This window comes from Myotis daubentonii, chromosome 3, assembly GCF_963259705.1.
Source record: "Myotis daubentonii chromosome 3, mMyoDau2.1, whole genome shotgun sequence".
Classification (NCBI taxonomy): domain Eukaryota; kingdom Metazoa; phylum Chordata; class Mammalia; order Chiroptera; family Vespertilionidae; genus Myotis; species Myotis daubentonii.
In genome coordinates, this window is record NC_081842.1 from 47,908,810 (window position 1) to 47,933,038 (window position 24,229).

Consider the following 24,229-nt stretch of genomic DNA (forward strand, 5'->3'; position numbering starts at 1 on the left):
ACCCGCCTGGAGAGGATAGAGGAGCCGTGTCTCGGTTCCTAAGACCATTGAAAATATGTGTTTTCTCATGGTCTTAGGCAACCCCTGTGAAAAGGTCGTCCAACCCCCAAAGGGGACGCGACCCACAGGTTGAGAACTGCTGACTTATATTATCAGTAAGAATGATAATAAAGTCTTTTATTATTCAGTGTTACCAAATTACCAAATGTTCTTGGCCTTTCTCAATAGCTCCATTATAACTAATACTAGAGGCCTGGTGCATGAATTTTTGCACAGGGGATGGGGGGGCCCTCAGCCTAGTCTGCTCCCTCTTGCAATCTGGGACCCTTGGGGGATGTAGCAGTGCAACAAGTGGCAGGTGGCCAGGGAGGAAACTGAGCCGAGGTGGGGCACTGTGCCGCTGGTGCTCATCCTGGCTTGCTACGCCTGCTGCTGCTTCTTGGTAGCGCTGCCGTGGAGTCAGGAACAGCTCCCACCACTGCAGCTGCGCTCACTAGCCATGAGCCCAGCTTCTGGCTGAGTGGTTCTCTTCCTGTGTGAGCACACTGACCACCAGGGGACAGCTCCTGCATTGAGCATCTGCCCCCTGGTAGTCAGTGCACGTCATAGTGACTGGTAGACTGGTCTTTCTGGTCATTCCAGTTGTTCAGCATAAAAGTTGCTTAGGCTTTTATATATATAGATTATCCACCCAACAAATGAGTAAACTAATATATAGAATGACAAAATGACTTGACACAGGTCTCACAGCAAGTGGAAGGGCTGAGATTTATACCATATCCTCAACACAAGTCACAGTGTTCACACATTTTTATTTCATTTCCAACACTAAATGGCTGAAGTTTATTATAATACCAACTAGAGGCCTGGTGCATGAAATTAATGCACTGGGGGGTGTCTCTCAGCCCAGCCTGTGCCCTCTTGCAATCCAGGACCCTTTGGGGGATGTCCAACTGCTGGTTTAGGCCCCTAAGGGGTCCCAGATTGTGAGAGGGATGTAGTAGTGTGCCAAGTGGCAGGCAGCCATGGAGGAGCCAGAACCAGGGCCAGGTGCCACGCTGCTCACTTGCGCACATCATAGATTGCTGTGCCTGCTGCTGCCACTCAGTATTGCTGCCACAGAGTCAGGAGAGGCTCTTGCTGCTGCACCTGTGTTTGCCAGCCATGAGCCCGCTTCTGGCTGAGTGGAGCTCCCCCTGTGGGAGCTCACTGACCATCAGGGGGCAGCTCCTGCATTAAGCACCTGCCCCCTGGTGGTCAGTGAGCATCATAGCGACTGGTCGACTGGTCGTTCCAGCTTAACAGTTGCTTAGGCTTTAGATAGATAGATGATAGATAGATAGATAGATAGATAGATAGATAGATAGATAGATAGATAATAACAAATGGAAGAGAGTAAAATACTTCATTGGAAAACATGTATAACTGTTCTGTCAGGGCATGGCCAGTGTTTCTACTGAAGGAATAACATCACAGACAGTGAGCATATTGGCAGGACTGCAGAGACTTCCAAACCATTCGGTAACAAGCGTACTTTATTTTTACCATTTAACTTTTGAAAAAGTGTACAGTAAAACATCATCTCTATCCACTGTCTCCACCCATTGGATTCTTTCCCCATCCTTAAGGAACCATTGCTAACATTTCTATATATTCTTTTAGAGTTACTTTAGGCATACATAAGCAAACACAAATATTTATTCTTACTCCTTCTTCTCCTTTTTACATGAAAGGTGGCATATTTACCCTCTCTTCTGAAAAATATTTTCTTTCTCTTAATAATCTATGTTGAAATCTTTCCAAGTTAATATGAGTATCCTCATTTTTAATATATTCAACATATTTAATTGTATAGATGTTTCCCATGATATATGTAACTAGTCTTCTATTGATATATATTTGGATTGCATCTAAATTTTTGCTATTCACAGATAAGACTGCAAAGAACATTTTATACATGTCATTTTCATATATATGCAAGAATATCTATAGTATAATATCACAGAGGTGGAATGTGTAAATCAAAGTAAAGAGTATTTTGGTACATTTTGCCAATTGCTTTTCATAAAGAAGACAAGTAAGGTTTTGAAAAATTCTACATTAATATATTAAATTTCGAAAATTTTTGGTAAAGTGCCTGGCATAAAATCATTCAACAAAATACTTATTTTAGGATTATTTCATAATTCTCCAATTCCAGTTGTATGTGTGTTTTTCTCTTGAAAAGTATTAATTTCAATACCAAATTATATTAGCTGCAGCAGAAATTATGTGACTATAGGAAGAAAGTCAGGAAAAATACCCATGATGATTCATCACAGAAAATATCATGTTGTAGAGATTTGACCAGTGGGCCTGGTAGTCTGGCTGCATCACAGGGAGCCAAGGTTGTGTGATGGAAGAATTGTCATGGTATCATAGGAAATTTCCCTCCATGGTAGTCCAGTCTTTCCAGTAGAGTCACTGGAAACCAGTGATGTTGGCACAGCCTCCATCAGTGGGAGCTCAAGGAATATTTGATTAATGTCCCAGAATTTAACTGATCTCATGACATGCAGGTTTCATGGGGTGCCATGTTAGCTTTCTGACAACCTTTTAACCAGCAGTAGGGGATGGGAAGAGAGTCAGAAATCACTCAGTTTACTGTCTGACCATCCAATTCAACAGAAAACCTGTTAAAGACATAGAATCAGAATCTCTGTGTAAGGCCATAATCAGGTATTCTTAAAGATGTCAAGGAAGTTTTAATCATCAGCTTGACTCAGAAAGCTTTGGCTTGATCTACTACTTAGATAAGGAAACAGAGGCCAAGGAAAGTCAAATTCTTGTCTAAAAGTCAGAATCCATTCATGACACATCGGAAATATAAACCCAGGCCACTCAACTCTTCAGGAGTTGACCAGTCCCTTTTCTGCATAACTTGGGCTGTGTGCAGTAAATCAGAGGAAGGGGGGAGCCAAGTAGGCAAAACTCTATACCTTTACACCCACTTATCTGAGGCAGCTCCATTCTGGTCCCGTTTTTCATATATGGATTTTTATATAAAACTAGAAGCCCAGTGCACTACATTTGTGCACTGTGTGTGTGTGTGTGTGTGTGTGTGTGTGTGTGTGGCAAGGGGGGGGGTGCGGGGAGAGGGGGCCCTTCTCACAGTCCAGGACCCCTCAGGGGATGTCCACTGAAATGTCCTTAGCACTGCCACGGAAGCGGAAGAGGCTCCCACCACCCCTGTTGTGCTTGCCAGCGGTGAGCCCAGCTTCTGGATGAGCAGGGTTCCCCCTGTGGAAGTGCACTGACCACCAGAGAGCAGCTCCTGCATTGAGTGTCTGCCCCATGGTGGTTGGTGTGTGTCATAGTGACTGGTTGTTCCACTGTTCAGTCGATTTGCATATTGCCCTTTTATTATATAGGATTTTTTCTTGACCAATGGATTCTGTGGCCAAAATGTTGAAAAGCCTTTTATCATAGACTGAGAAGACAAGCAAACCAAGATCCTACCACCATCCAGTCTCTGGGAGGAAAAGATATTTGAATGGATCATAGTCAGGCCACTGTCCCTGTTTTCTTTTGTGAGAGAAGGGTCTTAGGCTGGGAGTATTAAGAATGTTAATACATAGACAAAATAAGACATTAAAACCATATTGCATAGAGAATATATGACATTTTCAAGCTACTTGTCAGTAGCCAAGACTTGGGAATGAGGTCAGCACTACATTGTAGGCCCAGAAATTGAAGGTCTGGGTTTCTTGTATCTGCCACTTCCTAGCTGAGTGAACTTGACAAGTTACTTCCCCTCACTAAACCCTGTTTCTACACCTATAAAATGAAATGGCTTAAACTAAATAAGCCCTAGGCTATAGTCATTCTCAACCTTGGCTACACATGGGAGTCATCTGGGATACTTTAAAAAAATACTAATATATTGATATATGAGTTCCATCCACTGAGCGTCTGATATAATTGTCCTGATGCACAACATGGACATTAGGATTTTTTAAAGCTTCCCTGGTTTTTATGATGTGCAGCCTAGGTTTAGAATAACTGTCTAGAGATCAATGGCTCTCATAGTAGTGTCCCACACCAACAGTATCACCTGGGAACTTGATGAAAATGCCAGTTCTCAAGCTCATTTCAAACCCAATGAATCAGAAACTGCGGGGTCAGTGCCCAGGCATCTGTGTTTTAAAACACATTTCAGGTAGTTCTGATGTGCACTGCTGTTTAAAAAAATCACTGAGCTGGAAGGTCTACACATTTCCAATTAGGACAGGGATTCATTCATCAATTTCCAAGCTAGAGGTAGGCCCATAAGTAGGAACACCTGCTCATAGAAGAGTGAAGAAAGTGATGTAAGGAGACAAAAGAGTTTATTTTCTAGAGACAGCTACAGTTATGGTCAGAATTTTGGAAGGTTTCTCTCTGGTGTTTCATTGCCATGTGCTCTTTGAAGAGAGAAAGGTTTGATTTAAAAAATACATACATACTAAATGCTTTGAACTTCCTGATAAACATATTTGTTCAGAAAAACTTATTCTCTGAAAATGGCTGTCTTTATTTCTATGAGAAAATGTGAGTAAGATTATGGAAGACAGAAATTGGATCACTTTTATCTCACCCAAGCAAAGCAACTTAGTAAGTACAGAGTTCAAGGCTAAGCTCTCCAGGAGGAAGGGCCTAGAGCAAATAGGCAAATGTAAGAACTATCTTTCCTGCTCAGCTTTTTGGAGAAGCTGTAGAAACATAATAACTAATCACAAACACAAAGAGGATTCAGTCTTCTCTAAACTAGGTATTTTCTTTTTCCCACTCAGCCAGGGACCATTGAGACTGCCATGGAAGACTTGAAAGGCCACATAGCCAAGACTTCTGGAGAGAAAATTCAAGGCTTCTGGCTCTTGACAGAGTGAGTAGTTATGACTCAGTGAAGGGAAGTGGAAATCTAGCATTTTCCTTGACACCTCTATAACAGAATAGGAGGTGGATCTGTGGAAGAATTTCTTCTGGTTGTCATGCAAGATAATTGACATATCCAGTTAGAAAGTAAAGTTTCATAGTGCCCCATGGATGATGGTATGACAACTGTTTCCCAGGCTCATCACTTCACTCAGCCATCACTATTGCTACCTTAGGTCAGGCTCTCATAATTGATCTCAAGAACTATTGCATTTACTTCCTAACTGAACTCTCTGGTTCAAATCTCTGACTCTCTTCAACCACATAAGGCTACTAACCATCCCACTCTGGGTAGAATAGAAAGGAAGATTAGGAAAGAGGATAAATGAGGTCAACATATACAGTTTGAATTTTATCTTGTGTACAATATCAGCAGGAAAAAAAAACACACAGGAAAATCATGCAGAATAGAAAAACGGGCCACCTGTCCAATTAGAATTAAACAAACAAACAAACAAACTAAGGTTGCCCTATCTGGTTTGGCTCAGTGGATAGAGCATCGGCCTGCAGACTGAAGGGTCCCGGACTTGATTCTGGTCAAGGGCACATGCCTGGGTTGCAGGCTCGATCCCTAGTAGGGGGTGTGCAGGAGGCAGCCAATCAATGATTCTCTCTCATCATTTATATTTCTATCTCTCTCTCCCTCTGCCTTCCTCTCTGAAATCAATAAAAAATATATTAAAGCAAAACAAAACAAAAACTAAGGTTAAAACTTAAGTCCCTATCACTTTAATATCTGCTCCATTTGCTCTAAATCTTAAAGTATCTCTAAGGGCTTTGATTGCAGATGACACCACGAAGGTGGTTACTTCGCTGTGCTGCCCTGAAACTCTAGTGTCTGAGTGACCTTTTCTTCGCCCACCAGGAAAATATTAGGAACACCATTGCCTTTACAATGATATGTAAAATCTATACTAATAATAGAGGAATGTGCAAATTGGTTGGGATACCCTCACACAATGACTCAAGAGCAGGCTGTGTGGGGCTACCAGGCTGGCAGGGGGGCAGTGAGGGGTGACCAGGCCAGCAGTGGGAGGCAGTTGGGGACAACTAAGCCAGCAGGGGGCAGTTAGGGGCAAATCAGGCCAGCAGGAGGGACAGTTAGGGGCAATCAGGCAAACAGGCAGAGGCCATTAGGGGTGATCAGGCAGGCAGGCAGATGAGCAGTTAGGAGCCAGCAGTTCTGGATTGTAAGAGGGATGTCCAATTGCCTGTTTAGGCCTGGGGATCAGGCCTAAACCAGCATTCAGACATTCCTGAGGGGTCCCAGCTTGGAGAGGGTGCAGGCTGAGCTGAGGGGACCCCCCCTCCTGTGCAAAAATTTTGTGCACTGGGCCTCTAGTATTCATATAATAATGGAAAGAGGCACCGCTTTTCTGCTGCAGAATCCATAATATTAAATGGAGAATGAAATTAGAACTCCATTTCAGATGATTAATTGGTTCAGTGAGTTTCCTGTCTTGGTAACATGATCACTGGCGATTCCAGCAGAACAGCTCAGTAATCCCTGTACCTGGAGTGAAGAAGGTCTGATCCAGGGGCATGCCGGGCTGGTTCACAGTGGCTCACAAGAGGTGAATGGTACAGTTTGAGAAATTTTGAGAGTCAGTTATTAATTACTAGGGGCCCGGTGCACGAAATTCATGCACTGGGTGGGGGGGGGGGAGTGTCCCTCAGCCCAGCCTGCTCCCTCTCACATACTGGGAGCCCTCAGGCATTGACCCCCATCACCCTCCAATAACAGGATCGGCCCCTTGCCCAGGCCTGACGCCTCTGGCCTAGGCGTCCGGCCCGGGCAGCGGGAACCTGCAGTGGCAGTGGGGGGCACCGCGATCGCGCGGGCTCCGACCCTGCTCCTGCAGGATGCCTCTGACTGAGGTATCGGCCTGGGCAGCGGGGACCCGCAGCTGTAGCGGCCCCGCGATCGTGGGCTCCGCTTTAGGCCCAGGCAAGGGGCCCCTAACTCCTGGGACTGCCAGCTTTGACCGTGCCCAGCTCCCATCGCTGGCTCCACCCCTACTTCCCACTATCACTGGCCAGGGCGGCAAAGGCGCCTGATTCTCCGATCATGGCTGGGGGGCACGGCAAAGGCGGCCCCAGGGCTGCCTTTGCCCTGCCCCCCAGCTCTTAGCTCCCCCCTGGGTTTCCGATCACTGTCAGTGGCAGAGGGCTTCTTCCTGCTTTCCCTTTCGCCTCCCTGCATTGTGCCTACATATGCAAATTAACCGCCATCTTGTTGGCAGTTAATTTGCATATAACCCTGATTAGCCAATGAAAAGGGTATCGCCATATGCCAATTACCATTTTTCTCTTTTATTAGTGTAGATTAATATTAAATTATATAAAGTTTCCAACCAAATAAATTAAATTTAAAACAAAGGTAATATACTCAAAACTCCTCACTTTCTGATTATTTTACTTCATTTTACTGTTACATATGCTCTTTGTGTTATTTCTGCCTATAACATTTGTGTGATGGAAATACTATATGATGGTACAAGTGCACAACTTTTCCCAACTGCAATTCAGTGATGTCACGTTGGCAGCTTGGAATTAAACCTGGTGGCAGTGATTACACAAAGGTAATAAGCAAATTCCAGAAATCAGAGCTTGATTTACTTTTTTGATTGTCTAAACTTAAGAGAGTAATGAGAATATGTTAAGAATGCAGATTAAGTATACAAGTGTGTCATCTCTGTGGCTATGATATTGTAGCAGCACAAAAAATATTAAGGAAATATTCCCCCACCATTCAAAAATAATCATCAACTATTATCCAATTCAGCAAAAAAATAAAATAAATCACCCTTTTCACTGATGCATGGATGAACACTGGGCAAGTGGCTGAAGAAAGCAGAGGCCAAGCAGAGGCAGCAAAGTTGTAGAGGGGCAGAAGTCTGGACCCTTGGCTGGGGCAGAAGCCATTGACTGTTCTCAAACCTACACTGTGGACACCCAGCCCAAGCTGGAAATGACAAATGTATCTTCTTCCTTCTCCATCTGTCTAGCACTCTCTACTAAAAAAACATGACATGGTTCACACTTTAAAGAAAACATGCTTAAAAGAATTAAGTGGTTTATCACAGAACATGTACAATGGATGCATTTAGAACTGAGAGGCAATCAGCTAATAACTGACTTATCTAGGCTTGGTGGGTCTTTGTATTTAATCATAGAGGATAAAGGAATCCAGGGCAACTCCTGGGCTTTGACTTGGGGAACTTGTGGGTTGACTGGGCCACCATTCCCAGGTGTAGAATAAAATATTTCTTCTTTGTTTAGAAACCACCATATGCCAAACATTGTAAAAGAAACTTGGTGCACACAATTTCACTTTATCCTGCCAATAATCTTATCATTCACTTTTTACAGAACTTGTTGAGTACAATTTTGAGAAAAATGTGTCTGAGGTAGCCATTAAAGCATCCACAGAGGTGATTAATAGATTGTTTTAGATATGGGTCCAAATACTATCTTCATAAGTAACTTTTCAAAAAGGAGAGTAATCCTGACATGCTTGTTTCCTATAGTCTTGCCTTTTATAGTAGCTTAAATAACATTGAGCCAGTAAAGGCATTTTTTTTTCATGGAATGGCATGTGAATTAGTTCAGGTGAGCTGATTCGTGATGTTCTAAATTGATCAGATATATTATTCAGTAAAGTTAGAAAAATGAGTTTGAAGGCACTTGGTCAGAGCACCTGGAGAATATGAATAGAGAGACCAGAAGGAGAAAGATTCAACCATTAATGCCAGCTGGGTCCCAGATAGCTGAAAACATTAAGAATACCTTAAATAGACCCAGTGAAGACCCAGGCCTCCATCCCAGCTTATCCAGGAGCTTTATTTGTCTCAACAGCTATAAACACAGGATTGTGTTTATCTCAATTTTGTCTCCTCTTCTCACTGTCTTTCTTTCCTGAACCTCTGGGAAACGACTTTTTAAAGAAAGTGTATGTACCCTTTTAGAAGCAATCCAGTAAGCCAGAACCAAAGAGAACATCTTGACACTCTATGGAGTCTCAAAAATGTATGCTATGATGACAATGAAGTGGCTTCTTAGTGGAATGTACTCAAGATGTCTTTGTTTATAGTTGTTAAGAGGGTAGGTGGAGATGGGATCTTTGTTTATAGTTGTTAAGAGGGTAGGTGGAGATGGGATCTTTGTTTATAGTTGTTAAGAGGGTAGGTGGAGATGGGATCTTTGTTTATAGTTGTTAAGAGGGTAGGTGGAGATGGGTTATTGTATTTATTACTCTTATTCATAAACAGGAAGGCTTGCCTCTAGTGTCTGGGATCAGGTAACTCCAGCTCTTCATCTTTGTGGAAAATACTTACAATATGCTTTATTGCCTACCTTCCTCTAAACCCATCGATGTTTCTGTGTGAGGGCTTTGGTATAATAAATACATGAAATTGAATGAAGTATCTACATTAAGCATCTAGACCAGGGGTGGGCAAACTTTTTGACTCGAGGGCCACAATGGGTTCTTAAACTGGACTCAGAAGAAGGAGCTGCGGCCGTGTTTCCCGACGTTGCCATGTTAACACTGCTGCTGGTGAAGGAGCGGAGGGGAGAGCAAGAGAACCCCCCGCTCTTTCGGCTTCGCGGGCCGGATAGAAAAGCCGAATTTGCCGGATCCGGCCCGCGGGCCGTAGTTTGCCCACGGCTGATCTAGACAGTAAACAGAAGTGAAGTCAACGAGGCAGCCTGATGTCATACAAAGAATCCTGAATTTGGAATCAGGAAACCTGGATTTGAAAACTTGCTCCACTATTTACCAGCAGTGCAGCTGGGTGAACTTGAGTAGGCTTTGTCTTTCTTCCTTTTTTTTTTTTAATTAGTGAATTTGTTTAAAAATTCACTATTCTTTAAAGAAGTACAACCTACTGTTAATTTTTGCTACATCTTCTTACAGATTTTCTTTATGCACTTTGTCAGGGATTGTTATAATATAATAGATAACATTTATTGAGCACTTAAATTGTACCAAGTATTGTGATAAGTGCCTTCTGTGCATTTGCCATTATATTAGTTTAATACATATAATTGTGATTATCTCTAAATGGCACTTCTCTCAGGTTTTTCCTTGGATTGTTCCTGGTTATCATGTAGTTTTTGTAAAGTGAGTCAATCATTCACGTATTATTGGACAATTACTTCCCCAATTGTCAATGGCTACACACATTTAAGAGCTTATATTATTCTTTTAACCTTGAAGCACAAAGTAAGGGATATTTACAAGTGGGGTAGAATAAATCTTTATGATTAGGAAGAGAAATAAAAATATATAAGGCATTGACCATTTATTTTTGAGAAACACAATAAATCATAGTTCTATTGCATTTTATAGTTTAAAAAGTGCTCTTCTTCATTTAAGTCCATCTTCATAGCAATCATCTGAGGTAGGAAATGTTACCTACAGTTTACACATGAGGAAATCAAGATTCAGAAGAGTAACACAGCTCTTAAGTAGCACAGGTAGGGCTGTAATGCATTATGCTGGCCCTACTTTTGCTAAAATAGTCCTTTAGCAATTGTGCAAAGATTTCATGTGTGCCTCCTATTAAATTGTAGTGTGTGGTTCCTCTGACAGAAGCATGTTGTATAAGCTCAGAACTCTGTTTCTTGGGCATGTTGGGGTAAGGAGGAGTAGGCCGAGCATCTTTGCTTAATTTATAAAGATCCCCCAGAATAAAAGTTCCATCTTAGATGTTTAAGTAAAAAGAAAGGCATTCTGGGAGACAAAGGGACACTGAGGAACAGGTGACTGTGAACTATTTTTCAGGTATGGGGAGAGGCCTCTTTGGAGTACACTGATCCCTAAAGCAGCACTGCATGTTATTGCTTTTACACCTGTTCTCACATGTGATCCTCATACAGACCCACAGGAGAAGGCAAGGAGAAACTATTGGCTTCATTTTATGGGTGAAGAAACCCAGGGATGAAATGACCTGTGTAAGGGCAACCGCTTATTAAGGGTCACAGGAGGGCTTGACTCCTGTGACCTCCCAACCAGTCTGGTTGTCATCTCATTGCACTGTTCTTACTGCCTTTTGTGATGATTTCATCCCCCGGCATAGTGATCAGGGCAGTTTGAATTGGGTAAATGATCTTTGTGCCTGTGTCTGGTTTCTTTGTTGATTGTCTATTGTTTGCAAAGAGGAGGGTCAGAGATTCACTGGACAGGTTCAGACACCTTTTTCTCTCCAGAGCATGCTCTGCCTTTGGCTGTTTATTTGACTTCATTCAGTCTTTTTCTAGAATTAACTAAAAAGTCAGATACGTGTAAGGGATGGTGGATGTCACTAATGGGTAAGGCCAATCGCACTTATCTTGTCATAGTCCAATTCTGTTATAAGGAACACTGACCTATATTTGTAATGAAAAATATTACTACTTATAATTTTAAAAAATAACTATTAAAAAAAACAGAAATCAGGGATTTTTATCCTTTTAGTCATGAATAGTAAACATCTATGAAAATTAAGTTAACACTCTAAATTGTTTTTGCATAATTTTTGCATACTTTTATTTACGTATTGTAGATGCTTGTGATTCAACATGTGAGAATCAGCAACACTAGCAGCATCTTGGAACCTATTAGCAATGCTGACCCTCAGGACACACCCAGACATACTGAGCCTGAAGCTGAATTTTCACAAAATCTCCAGTTAATGTGCACTAAAATGTGAGAAGCACTTTCCAGATCACTCTCATGCATCGAGGACTTCAGTATGTTCTCATTGCCTGCATACCCTTTTGGTTCATCTGCAAGACACTGCATGTCATGGAGTGACAATTAAACTTCCTGCTGTTTCCCAGAAGTTCCTGATACAATTTCTTGACCCCATCACTGCACTTGCCCCATTTGCTCTGTTTTATATGCCTTTCTCTCTTTTCTGTTCATCCAGGTCTTTCCTGTCCTTCAGGAATGTTATATCCAGAAAGCCTTTCAATAATAATTCAACCAAAATAATTGTCTCTCCCTTCTTGTGCTCCTGCTTTACTTTATAGTGTAGTTCATATGCACATTGTGAGGAAGGTATTTCTTGAGCCAGGGCCTGATTTTGTCCAGGCCCATCTGTGTCCATCTCCCAGTGCTTAGTACAGTGGTAGGTTTCAGAACCAATCATGGACTTGACTTGAATTTAATTCTGATAGAGTCATCTACTGTTTGAAGCCCTTCACTGACATGAGTAGGATCTATCCATGAAGTTCTGCCTCTATTCCCCTGGTCCTCCAAGCAGCCCAAAGCCCAAAGAGACTTCCTCTGTCCTTGGGTGAAAGCACTCAGGCTGAGAAGTGCCTCAGATCTATCAAGATGTTAATGACCTGTGGCAGGACTCTGGCAGCAAGAAAAGCACATTCATTGCCAGAATCCATTTATACTGGGTGGGTGTTTTCGACAACCACTTAATTAAACACATTGCTTTTCTCTATAAATTCCCCATGGCAGCAGCTTCATCCAGATAGCTAATGGTCCCTGAGTGACCTGAGTTATAGGACAGTGAGGGCATTTAGTTACTGCAGTCACAGACGTACTTGGAAGTGTTTGTTTTCCCAAGACTGCTACCAATTAGGGAAGAGTTAGAAAGATCCAAGACGTGAAAAAAGTCTAATGCAGCTAAATGCCCAGTTTCATCATTTATTAGCTATGTGACCTTGATTGTGTAAATATCTTATATCCTCTTGGCCTCCATTTTGTCATTTATTAAATGGGGATATAAAGAGGTTATTAATTTAAGAATTAAATTTAGTATATATGTAAAATACTTAGCAATAAAACAGCTTTTGCCACATTGTATGTGCCACATAAGAGTTAGCTTTTATTATTATTATTTATTCACATTTACTCATCATACATTCATTTAAATATTTGCCAAGCTTCTTGCATAAACCAGACTCCACCCTCACTGATGAAAATACAGATGCAAATAAGATAAGATTTCTGTCTTCAAGGAGTGTTCAGTCTTGTGGGAAGGAGGACATGTAAATGGATTCACAACATAATGTAATACATGCTGATAAACAGTCCTGCAAATGACTCTATGGGAACACAGAACTCACTGGGTCTGTACTGTTGAGTTAGACAAAGGGTATAGACAGATTTACAGGCAGAAGAGAAATGTCTAAAAAGATATGAGAAGGAACATTCCATGCAGAGGGAAGAATATATTGTGCAGAGTAATTGACACAGGCTCAGGGAACCATAAGTAGTTCAGTGTGGCTAGATCATGGTGATCAAGAGTGAGAGACCTAGCCCTGGCCTGTGTGGCTCAGTTGATTGTCTTTCCATGCACCAAAATGTTTCTGGTTCTATTCTCTGTCAGGGCATATGCCCGGGTTGCAGGCTTGATCTGGTAGGGGGCGTGCAGGAGGCAGTTGACCCATGTTTCTCTCCCACATCAATGTTTCTCCTTCTCTCTCTTCCCCTCTCTAAAATCAATAAAAACATTTTTTTTAAGTGAGAGGCCTGGCAACAAGCTAGAAAGGTAGAAAGGAGCCAGAAAGATAAGAATTTTGAATTCCAGGCTAAAGAACTTAGATCATTTTTTTTTTCCTGGAATCACAAATTGGGGGTCTATAGGCCATTTGAATACTTTTAGATAGGGTGTGTCTTCCTGTTTTGCCAATATCTTGCCAGTCCTTGTTGCCTTGTATGGGCCCCTCTTCACTCCCATGATGCAGTGCTATATGGTGAGCTCACCTGCATGTAAGAGCCAACTATATACATTTCTTCCAACCACATGTCCAGTGACCTCACACTGGTATATTGAATTCAGTTATGGTAGGGAACTTTATGCCAAAGAAATGAAATCAGGGCATTGTCATCCTTACCATTATTTTAGAATGTGTTTACCATTTACAGCACACCACTCCCTTTATGATTTCTTCATAACCACTATAGGCATTTTTTTCTTAAGTTACTGAAAGGTATCAAATAGAATATTGACATTTTTAGAAAATCAGTCAGTTCTGGAAAGAGTTTGCAATAGTTTAAACTTAATCTTGATTATTTAGGGATCTGCCAATATGCGTTTTATTAAAGAAAACAAATAAGACCTCAATATTAATATTGAGGCTATCAACACATTTTAGCCACTAGAGCTATTATACAAATGAATATTATAAACTCTTATGAATAAACATGCCGCCTGATTCACAAACAGTAAACTATATCAACTCTATGGGTTTCTTATGTTGTCCCAAAATACCTGTTGTGGGAAGGTAAGATGTGTCTAGAAGGAGTAATGGATGTGAAAAGGAGGGTGCCTCTTGGCCTGTTTAGTAGAAAGAATTACAAAGTCTATGAATTGCTGTGGCTTCTGAAATGATATGCTATGTGAATGTAGACTTCCTAAGCCAAGAAAATTACCAGACAAAGAGGGGGAATTGTATACTAACAAAGGGATCAATCCACCATAAAGACAGAGCCATTCTGAAGGTGTAGGCACGAAACAAGAGAGCTATAAAATTGTAAAATAAAAATTGATAGAACTGAAAGGAGAAATAGAGAAATCCATGATTGTAGTTGGAAACTTCAATTCAACACCATTTTGTCAATATGACAAATAGGCAGAAAGTGAGCAAGGATTTAAAAGAACTCAACAAGACCCAATTAACATTCACAGGGAACTTTATCCTATATCAGCAGAATATATGTTCTTTTCAAGCACCCACAGAACATAAACAAAGATCCAACATATCCTGAGCCACAAAACAAACCTCACAAAATTGGAACAAACTGAAATCATACAGAGTGTGTTCTTTGACTATACTGGGAGCAAACAGAAAATTAATAACAGAAAGATAAAGGGAAAACACTTAGAAACAAAGCAGCATACTCTTAAATAACCCAGGGGTCAAAGAAGGAGTTTTAAAAGAAATAAAAAGTATGCTGAACTAAAGAAACTAAATAAAAATTCAAAATATTATAATGTGTGGGATACAGCTAAAGCAGTCCTGAGTGATAAATTTATAGCACTAAAGGAAAAGTGCTCAAATCAATCAAGGAAAAGTCAAAAAAAACAACAATCTAAGCTCTTGCTTCAAGAAGCTAGAAAAAGAATAACAAAGAAACCCACAGTGAGAAGAAGAGAGGGAATAATAAAAATAAGAGTAGAAATCAATGAAAAAACAATACAGAAAATGAATGAAACAAAAAGCTAGTTCTCTAAAAAGTTTAATAAAATTGACAAGCTTTTATCAAGGTTGCCAAAAAAGACAAGGGAACATACAAATTCCCAATATTAGAAATGAATAGGGGTATCACCACAGTCCCCACAAACAACAAAGAGATAAGTGATTATAGCTAACAACTCTATACACATAAGGTGGACAAATTAGATGTAATGGACCTATTTCTCAAAACACAAAACTACCACAACACACCTAACGTGAAGAAGATAATTTGAATAGCCTTATAACTATTCTGAAATTGAATTTGTAATTAAAACCTACTCCCAGAAGAATTCTCCAGGCCCAGATGGTTTCACTGGAAAATGCTGCGAGCATAAATGAAGTAATCCATATGAAGCACTTAGAGAAAAAAAAACACACAAAAAAACTCAGACAAAGTAAGCATTAAATGTTAGCCATTAATTGTGACTTCCATAGCACTGTGTACAAATTTCTACTTTTTATTTATCATGCCATATCATAATTTTCAACCCTATATAATAAAAGGCCAATATGCAAATTGTCCCCTGGACTGAGAGTTCAATTGGGAGTTTGACCAGGGGACAGGGCCAGCCTGCCAACCTCCCATGTTCCCTCCCCCTGGCCTGCCTGGCCCAATTGGATCCGATAGGGGCAGGCTGGCCAGACCCTACCTGTGCACAAATTAATGTACTCAGTCTCTAGTTTACTTATATTCTCCCATATTAGAGTATAAGTTTTTTAAAGACAGAGACAATTGTAGATAATTTCAAAGCATGAGAACGTATATAATATCTTTAATAGGCACTCAGCAATATTATTGATGACTTGAAGAGAATTCATTACCTTCCAAATAGATGGCAATTTGGTAAAGTAGAAAGCTCTAGGGTCTAAAGTGAAATTTACCTTGGATGAATCCTGGCTAAGTTATTTAGAATAATTTAATGTCCAGTATCAGTCAGCTGATGTTGCTATAACAAAATACCATAGACTTGGTGGCTTAAGCAAGTGATATTTATTTCTCACAGTTCTCGAGGCTGGGAAGTCCAAGATCAAGAGGGCTCGCTTCCTAGCTTGTCTTCTTATTGTATCTTCACATCCTGAAGAGCGGAAGCTCTGGTGTCTCTTTTTCTTCTTATAAGGGTACTAATCCCATCATTTAAACCTAATCACCTCCCAAAGACCTCACCTCTTAGTACCATCACATGGATAGCTTTTAAGAGAATATAGATGTCTGGAACCCCATCTTAGCAATCTTGAATTGGAATCTTCCTGGGTGCTACCCTCCTCTTAAAGGGTAACTTTAAATATATGTATTTAAATTCATAAACCCCTTTGAGAGAGCACTGACCATTTTTTAAAAAAATTTGCAATCAACTGGAACAATAAGAAATTTCATGATAACATTTCTTTTACCTGAAAAAATATTCTTTATGGATATATAAATGGATGTTTCCAGGTTCATCCTATCTATGTTTTATGGGAACATTTTATCTGTCCTATAGAGGTACACATTACAGAAGTGTTGAATAAATTAATAAATAATACTGAGACATGTTTTTGATGTACATTCCAAAGAATCATTTGTACTTTGTAATTTGTGTTTTTCCGACACTCACCAAACAGCAGAAAATGAAGTGTTGATGAGCACTTTCTTCAAGGGCATCAGCTAGGTAGGTGCCTGGGGTTCCTTTGCTTCAGCTCTGTGAACAATGGACTGGAAACCTGGAGACCTGAGTCTGTGGACTTGTGTTACCATTATCAAGTCTCATCTCACCTTTGGGTGCCACATTAGCTCTTCCCTATGGGATTTCATCTCTCATCTTAGAGAACTATATATCCCTTAAGTGTACAATGTTCTTCTCAGTATCCTCAGTACCTAGCACAGAATCTGGCACATGACTGGCTACTTGGGGGAGTAGGGAGCAAAAATAAACCACAGGAAGTCAAGTCAGGAGACCTGGGAACAGGGAAGGTTTATGGACATCATGTTTTTATTAGAATACTGTTTACTTGAAGGTCCTCTATTTTAAATAAATCAGAGAGGCTTAGGGAAAGAGTAACTAAATGACTGAAAGAATTGCATGTGGATTATTTAGCCAAAGGTTTTATAAGTCTTCGCTTAACACAGACAGGGGGAGGGAAATTGCTTTGCTTTAATACCATGCATTTTTCATTAGTTAGTGTTTGAAGAGCAAACCCAAATTGGATTCTCTTCAGGGCTTGGAACCCAATGGGTAGTCAGGGAATATGTGTGGAATGAATGATTCAGTGTTTTTCTCCTGGGTTGCTAATTCCTGGCTAGCCAAGATACTGTCTGCCTCTATCAAGAGCGAGACTATGCTAACAGGCTGGAGGGGCACACAAAGGGAGGTTGACTTGTCAATCAGGTAGTCCCTCCAGTCAATATCAGGGAAGATGTCTCTATTGAGTGGTGTGTGTATGTTTGTGTGCACCCATGTATATGTGTGTGCATGTGTGTATGTGTGGGGGAGAATAATACTAGAAAAACATATTTTTGGAAGAAAATAATTTCCAAACCACAAATTGATTTGACAGCCTTAAAAGAGCAACTGAAAGTATTGTTAGGTGTAAGGCTGGAACCTCTGGGAAGGCATCTGGGATGGTTAGAGAAACTGGGTGGAGGTTCTGGAAACTTGCTCATAAGTCCTTCTGTCATTGTTAGTTCGCTGTTGCCCTCTGCTGGCGAAACTGTTGTCATTCCAGGAAGCTACAAATTTCACAGAGATCCTAGGTTCCTTGTATATAAAGGAAATGGGGTCCCTTCCTTGTCAAGAAGGGAAATGACACCAGTGCTGAGGAACACCGGTGGGGAGAGGAGATGTGGCAAGCTCTATGCCAGGAGAGATTGGATCTCGCAACAGAGGGAATGAATCTTATAGTTCTAGTTTTTATTCCATGCTCTGCTCACTTGCTAAGACCCTGTTCTCTCTTTTGCTCTGTACTGAGCACAGTGAGAGGACCCAGATAAGACTAAGGTGCCATATGGATATCAAATGTGGGGAGAATGATAGGACAAGCACAGAAATCACTATCATATAGACAAGATTGTGATTAGAATCACAACTGAGGCACTGATGAAAGCATGTGTATTTAAAGGAAAAGACAGGCTACATCTAGTTGGTGGGGGTATGGGGAGAAGGTGAGGGTGAGGTTTCATGAAAGAGCAATTATTTAAGCTGAGAACTTGAAGGTTAGCTGAAATTTATTATTTAAAAAATATATTTTTTATCATAAAAGTAGTATATGTTTATTGTAAAAAAATAAACTGGATCATAAAAGCATGAAAAGAAATAAATCATTTGAAATCTTATCACACAGAAAATGAGTATTTTGTGGTTGTTGGTACAAAATTGAAAGTATGCTGTTTCTCATTTTGTATCCTGTTTCTCATTATTAGGGACTGAGCATTTCCCCAATGTTACTGTTTTTTATTTATTTATTTATTTATTTTATTGATTTTTTTACAGAGAGGAAGGGAGAGAGATAGAGAGTTAGAAACATCGGTGAGAGAGAAACATCGATCAGCTGCCTCCTGCACATCTCCCACTGGGGATGTGCCCGCAACCCAGGTACATGCCCTTGACCGGAATCGAACCTGGGACACTTCAGTCCGCAAGCCGACGCTCTATCCACTGAGCAAAACCGGTTTCGGCGATACTGATTTTTTTTAATGTGCTATTTTACGGGGGAGTATTTTAGTGTGTAATCCTCAGGAAAAGATTCTCCTATGAGCCAAGGCTTATAGATTGCATAGCACAAGGATTGTTCATTCTTTTTTTGGTTCATTTCAGAAATATTTTTTGAACACCTACTACACAATGGTAAGAAATGATTCCGTTTTTGTGGAGTTTACAGTATAGAAGGGGACACGGACATTACTTAATCATATAGATAACTATAAAACTGAATCTGGGATAAGTACTATGAAGGAGAAATGTGAGGTGGCATGAAAGTGTATATTAGAAAGAAGAGAGGTAGTCACAGAGGTCTGGGAACACTTGCCTGAGTAAGTGATAATTGAGCTCACCACTACAGGAGTTAGCTAGGTAAAGACCAGAAGTAAAATTATTGCTAGCAGAGGGAACATCTTGTTTCAAAGCCCTTTAGCAGGAGTAGGCATGTGAAATACAAGATTGAAACAAAATCAAGGAGAATGGAGTGAAGAGACTTGGCCTATAATGAGGTTGTAGAAATAGGTAGGGCCTGACCCTGCAGAGCCTCTTAGACCAGGGTAAGAATTTTTTCCTTTTTCCATAAGAATCCGGGGAATCAGTTGAAGTGTGTTTGCACAGCTGTTGAAATGTGGAAGCCAGATTGGGGAGGTAAAGACCAGATGTGGCTTTTCAAAAGGTCCACCTCATTGCAGTATGCTGAAGAAGTTGGAAGGGAACAAGAGCGGAGGCAGGTAAAGCAGGTCTAGGAGCTTGGTGGCCCAAGCCTAGAGAGAGGCCAGACAGAGGATGAAGGAAGACTAGATCAGGATGGTGAAGGCAGAGGAGTGGAATGTGTGGTTTTGAGAGACATTTTAGGAGTAAAATGTTTACGACTTGGCATGTGAGGTGAGGAAATGGGATCAATCCAGAATGACTCCTACATCTCCAGCTTGCATAACTGAATGGAAGGAGGGTTCCTCCCCAAGACAGAAAACATTGGATGAGGACAAGGTTTGGGAAAGACAGTCATGAGTGTTGTCCTGGGGAGAAGTTTCCCAGAGAGAACAATTCTAGGAGTGATACATATCATCACACCAGCTCTTTCAGAGGTGGATTTTCCTGCATTTTTGCATTATAGTGAAGGGTCATCTATTTGGAAGTGAACGATCCTGGAGAAAAAGCCAACATTATGGCTAAATTTGGTATCTCAATACCTATTTAAGGTCCCCGCACTACTGCTTGCTAGGTGTAAAACATTGGGCAAGTCACTTTGGACCTTAGTTTCATTGTGTTTAAAATGAGGGTTATAACATCTACCTATAGAGTTGTTGTGGGAATTAAATGAGAGCATTGTTATTTAAGGACTTTGCAAATCCCCAGATGCTGTACAAACAAAGTATATTATTGTTATTTCTACTATATTTGTGCTGGATATTACCACCAGCAAAACTTCAATTATGTTAATATTAGGAATATGAAATTCAATGTTTTCCTCATGAGTTCTTTGGAAAAAAACTGGTGTGTTAAAGTATAAATAAATAAGTACACCACCTAGGAGCAAGAGATGGTGGCCCCAAACTATTTATAAGCTTGCGTGTTTACTTGAATTCAGACTTTCCCGACATGTAAATTACGCAGTCTGTGTCAAAGCAGAGCACTCTGTGTTCCTAAAAAGAATTCTCTTTTTCCCCTAAATCCTTTACCTTTTAAAATAAATCTCATTATGGAGTGCTGACATTTTCAATAAAACCATTCAACCAAAAGCTGTGTTTTTTTAGACTAAAAACAAGTCTGGTTTATTAAGTAGCAGCTCATAACTTACTGCTAAATAGATTCAATTTATTTACAGAACTTTATGTAGATATCTGATAACACAGTTCAGAGTCCCCTTCTCCTTCTGACTAAGATGAGAGTGTTAAAAAGATCATTAAGAATTCTCTCCTTCACTCAGTGAATAGAGGTTGAATATTGTAGTATTGTTGGAGTGGATGGAAACTTTTGAACCAAGATTTAAACCAGATCTCTCAGACTGCACCACTAAGTCTACTAGCATGTTCTAGCTAAGTGACTTTAGATAATAACTTCCTTCAAAGGGTTATAGGGAGGTGTAGAGGTAATACTTATACATACATAACAGCCAACATATGATAGGACCTCCATCAATGATCTTATCCTTTTACCTTCCTTCTTCTGCTTCTTCTTTTCTTTAAATTTATTTATTGACTAAAGTTTTATATATAACTCCTTTTTCCCCCAATTGACCCCCCCCCACCCCCAAGCCATTCCCACCCCGGGCAAGTTCCCACTGCCCCAGTGTCTGTGTCCATTGGTTACACTAATATGCATGCATACCAGTCCTTTGGTTACTCTATAACCCACCCCCTCCCTGCCTTTTGTCCCTGGATCTATTCTTGTTCATCAAATTATGTTGAACATTATATCCCACATATGAGTGAGATCATGTGATATTTATCTTTCTCCAACTGGCTTATTTCGCTTAGCATAATGCTCTCCAGTTCCATCCATGCTGTTACAAATGGTAAAAGTTCCTTCTTTTTTATAGTGGCATAGTATTTCATCTGCTAGTGGGCACTTAGGCTGTTTCCAAATCTGAGCTATTGTAAATTGTGCTGCTATGAACGTAGGGGTGCATATATCCTTTCTGATTGGTGTTTCTGGTTTCTTGGGATATAGTCCTAGAAGCGGGATTACTGGGTCAAATGGGAGTTACATTTTTAACTTTTTTAGGAAACTCCATACTGTCTTCCACAGTGGCTGCACCAATCTGCATTCCCACCAGCAGTGCATGAAGGTTCCTTTTTCTCCACATCCTCATGAGCACTTGTCCTTTGTTAATTTGTTAATAATAGCCATTCTGACAGGTGTGAGATGGTATCTCATTGTTGTTTTGATTTGCATCTCTCAGATGATTAGTGACTTTGAGCATGTTTTCATATGTCTCTCCGCCTTCAGTATGTCCTCTTTTAAAAAGTGTCTATTTAGATCCTTTGTCCATTTTTTGATTGGATTATTTATCTTCTTTTGGTTAAGTTGTATAAGTACTATGTAAATTTTGGAGATTAAACCCTTATCTGAAATATCATTGGAAAATATGTTCTCCCATGTAGTGGGCTTTCTTGTTATTTTGCTGATGGTTTCTTTTGCTGTGCAGAAGCTTTTTATTTTGACATAGTCCCATTTATTTATTTTCTCCTTAGTCTCCATTGCCTTAGGAGCTATGTCAGTAAAGATATTGTGACTACATATGTCTGCTATTTTGCTGCCTATGGAGTCTTGTAGGATTTTGATGGTTTCCTGTCTTACATTTAAGTCCTTTATCCATTTTGAGTTTGTTTTTATGTATGGTGTAAGTTGGTGATCTAGTTTCTTTCTTTTTACTTTTTTTTTTTTTTTGCATGTATCTGACCAAATTTTCCAGCACCATTTATTGAAGAGACTGTCTTGACTCCATTGTATGCTCTTGCCTCCTTTGTCAAATATTAATTGAGCATAATATTTGGCTTGGGTCAATTTCTGGGTTCTCTGTTCTGTTCCATTGGTCTATATGTCTGTTCTTGTGCCAGTACCAGGCAGTTTTGAGAATCGTGGCTTAGTAATATAGCTTGAAATCTGGTATTGTGATCTCTCCAACTTTGTTCTTCTTTCTCAGGATCGCTGCAGCTATTCGGGGTCGTTTTTTATTCCAGATGAATTTTTGGAGAGTTTGTTCTAGGTCTTTGAAGTATGCCATTGGTATTTTAATGGGGATTGCATTGAATATGTAGATTGCTTTGGGTAGTATGGGCATTTTAATAATGCTGATTCTACCAATCCATGAACATGGTATGCTCTTCCATTTGTTTATGTCTTCCTCTATTTCTTTTTTCAATTTCCTGTAGTTTTCCAAGTAGAGGTCTTTTATCTCCTTAGTTAAGTTTATTCGTAGGTATCTTAATTTTTTTTTCTTTGGTACAATGGTAATTGGGATTGTATTTTTTTTTTCATTTTTCTTTCTGTGAATTCATTATTGGTGTATAAAAAAGCCATAGGTTTCTGAGTGTTTATTTTGTATTCTGCTACATTGCTGAATTAATTTATTAGGTCTAGTAGTTTTTTGATGGATTCTTTGCAGTTTTATATGTATAGTATCATGTCATCTGCAAATAAGGACAGTTTTACTTCTTCTTTTCCAATTTGGATGCTTTTTATTTCTTCTTCTTGTCTGATCACTATGGATAGCACTTCCAGTACTATATTGAACAGGAGTGGTGAAAATGGGCATCCCTGTCTTGTTCCTGTTCTCAGGGGAAATGAGTTTAGTTTTTTCCAATTGAGTATGATGTTGGCTGTAGGTTTGTCATATAAGGATTTTATTATGTTGATGTATGATCCCTCTATTCCCAGTTTGCTGAGAGTTTTTATCAAGAAAGGATGTTGAGCCGAAACCGGTTTAGCTCAGTGTGTATAGAGTGTCGGCCTGTGGACTGAAAGGTCCCAGGTTCGATTCCGGTCAAGGGCATGTACCTGGGTTGCGGGCACATCCCCAGTAGGAGATGTGCAGGAGGCAGCTGATCGATGTTTTTCTCTCATCGATGTTTCTAACTCTCCCTCTCCCTTCCTTTCTGTAAAATATCAATAAAATATATTTTTTTTTTAAAAAAAGAAAGGATGTTGGATTTTGTCAAATGCTTTTACTGCACCTATTGATATGATTATGTGATTTTTGTCTCTCAATTTGTTTATGTGATGTATCACATTTATTGATTTGCAGACATTGTACCATCCTTGCATCCCCAGAATAAATCTCATTTGGTCATGGTGTATGATGTTTCTAATGTAATGCTGGATCCAATTTGCTAGAATTTTGTTAAGGATTTTAGTGTCTATGTTCATCAAGGATATTGGCCTGTATTTCTCTTTTTTTGTGGTATCTTTATCTGGTTTTGGAATAAGGGTAATGCTGACTTCATAGAAAGAGTTTTAAGTGTGCCTACCTCTTGAATTTTTTGGAATAGTATGAGGAGGATAGGGTTTAGTTCTTCTTTGAATGCTTGGAAGAACTCCCTGTATAGTCATCCAGACCAGGGCTTTTGTTTGCTCGAAGATTTTTGACACTGCTTCAATTTTTTTTTGGTAGTTATCGGCCTACTCAGGTTTTTCTTATTATTATTATTATTCCCGACTGAGTTTTGGGAGCTTGTATTTTTCTAAGAATATGCCCATTTCGTCTAGGTTGTCCATTTTGTTGGAATAGAGTTATTCATAGTATTTTTTCAAAATCCTTTGTATTTCTGTGGGATTGGTTTTTACTTCACCTCTTTCATTTCTGATTTTGCTAATTTGGGTCCCCTCTCTTTGCTTCTTTGTAAGACTGGCTAGAGATTTATCAATCTTGTTTATCCTTTCAAAGAACCAGTTCTTGGTGATCTTTTGTATTG

The 24,229-nt window shown here is 39.9% G+C and overlaps 1 protein-coding gene across 4 annotated transcripts in view; it reads left to right on the plus strand.

The window, feature by feature from the left end:
* TPRG1 (tumor protein p63 regulated 1) overlaps positions 1-24,229 on the plus strand; it is a 136,806-nt gene that overhangs the window by 41,520 nt on the left and 71,057 nt on the right. For 2 of the 4 annotated variants that reach the window (XM_059687366.1, XM_059687365.1), the window contains one exon: positions 4,812-4,903. The exons of the other annotated variants lie outside the window; for them this stretch is intronic. In XM_059687366.1, coding sequence (XP_059543349.1) covers positions 4,812-4,903 — 92 coding nt within the window. The remainder of the gene's footprint in view (positions 1-4,811; positions 4,904-24,229) is intronic. 4 annotated transcript variants of the gene reach the window in all.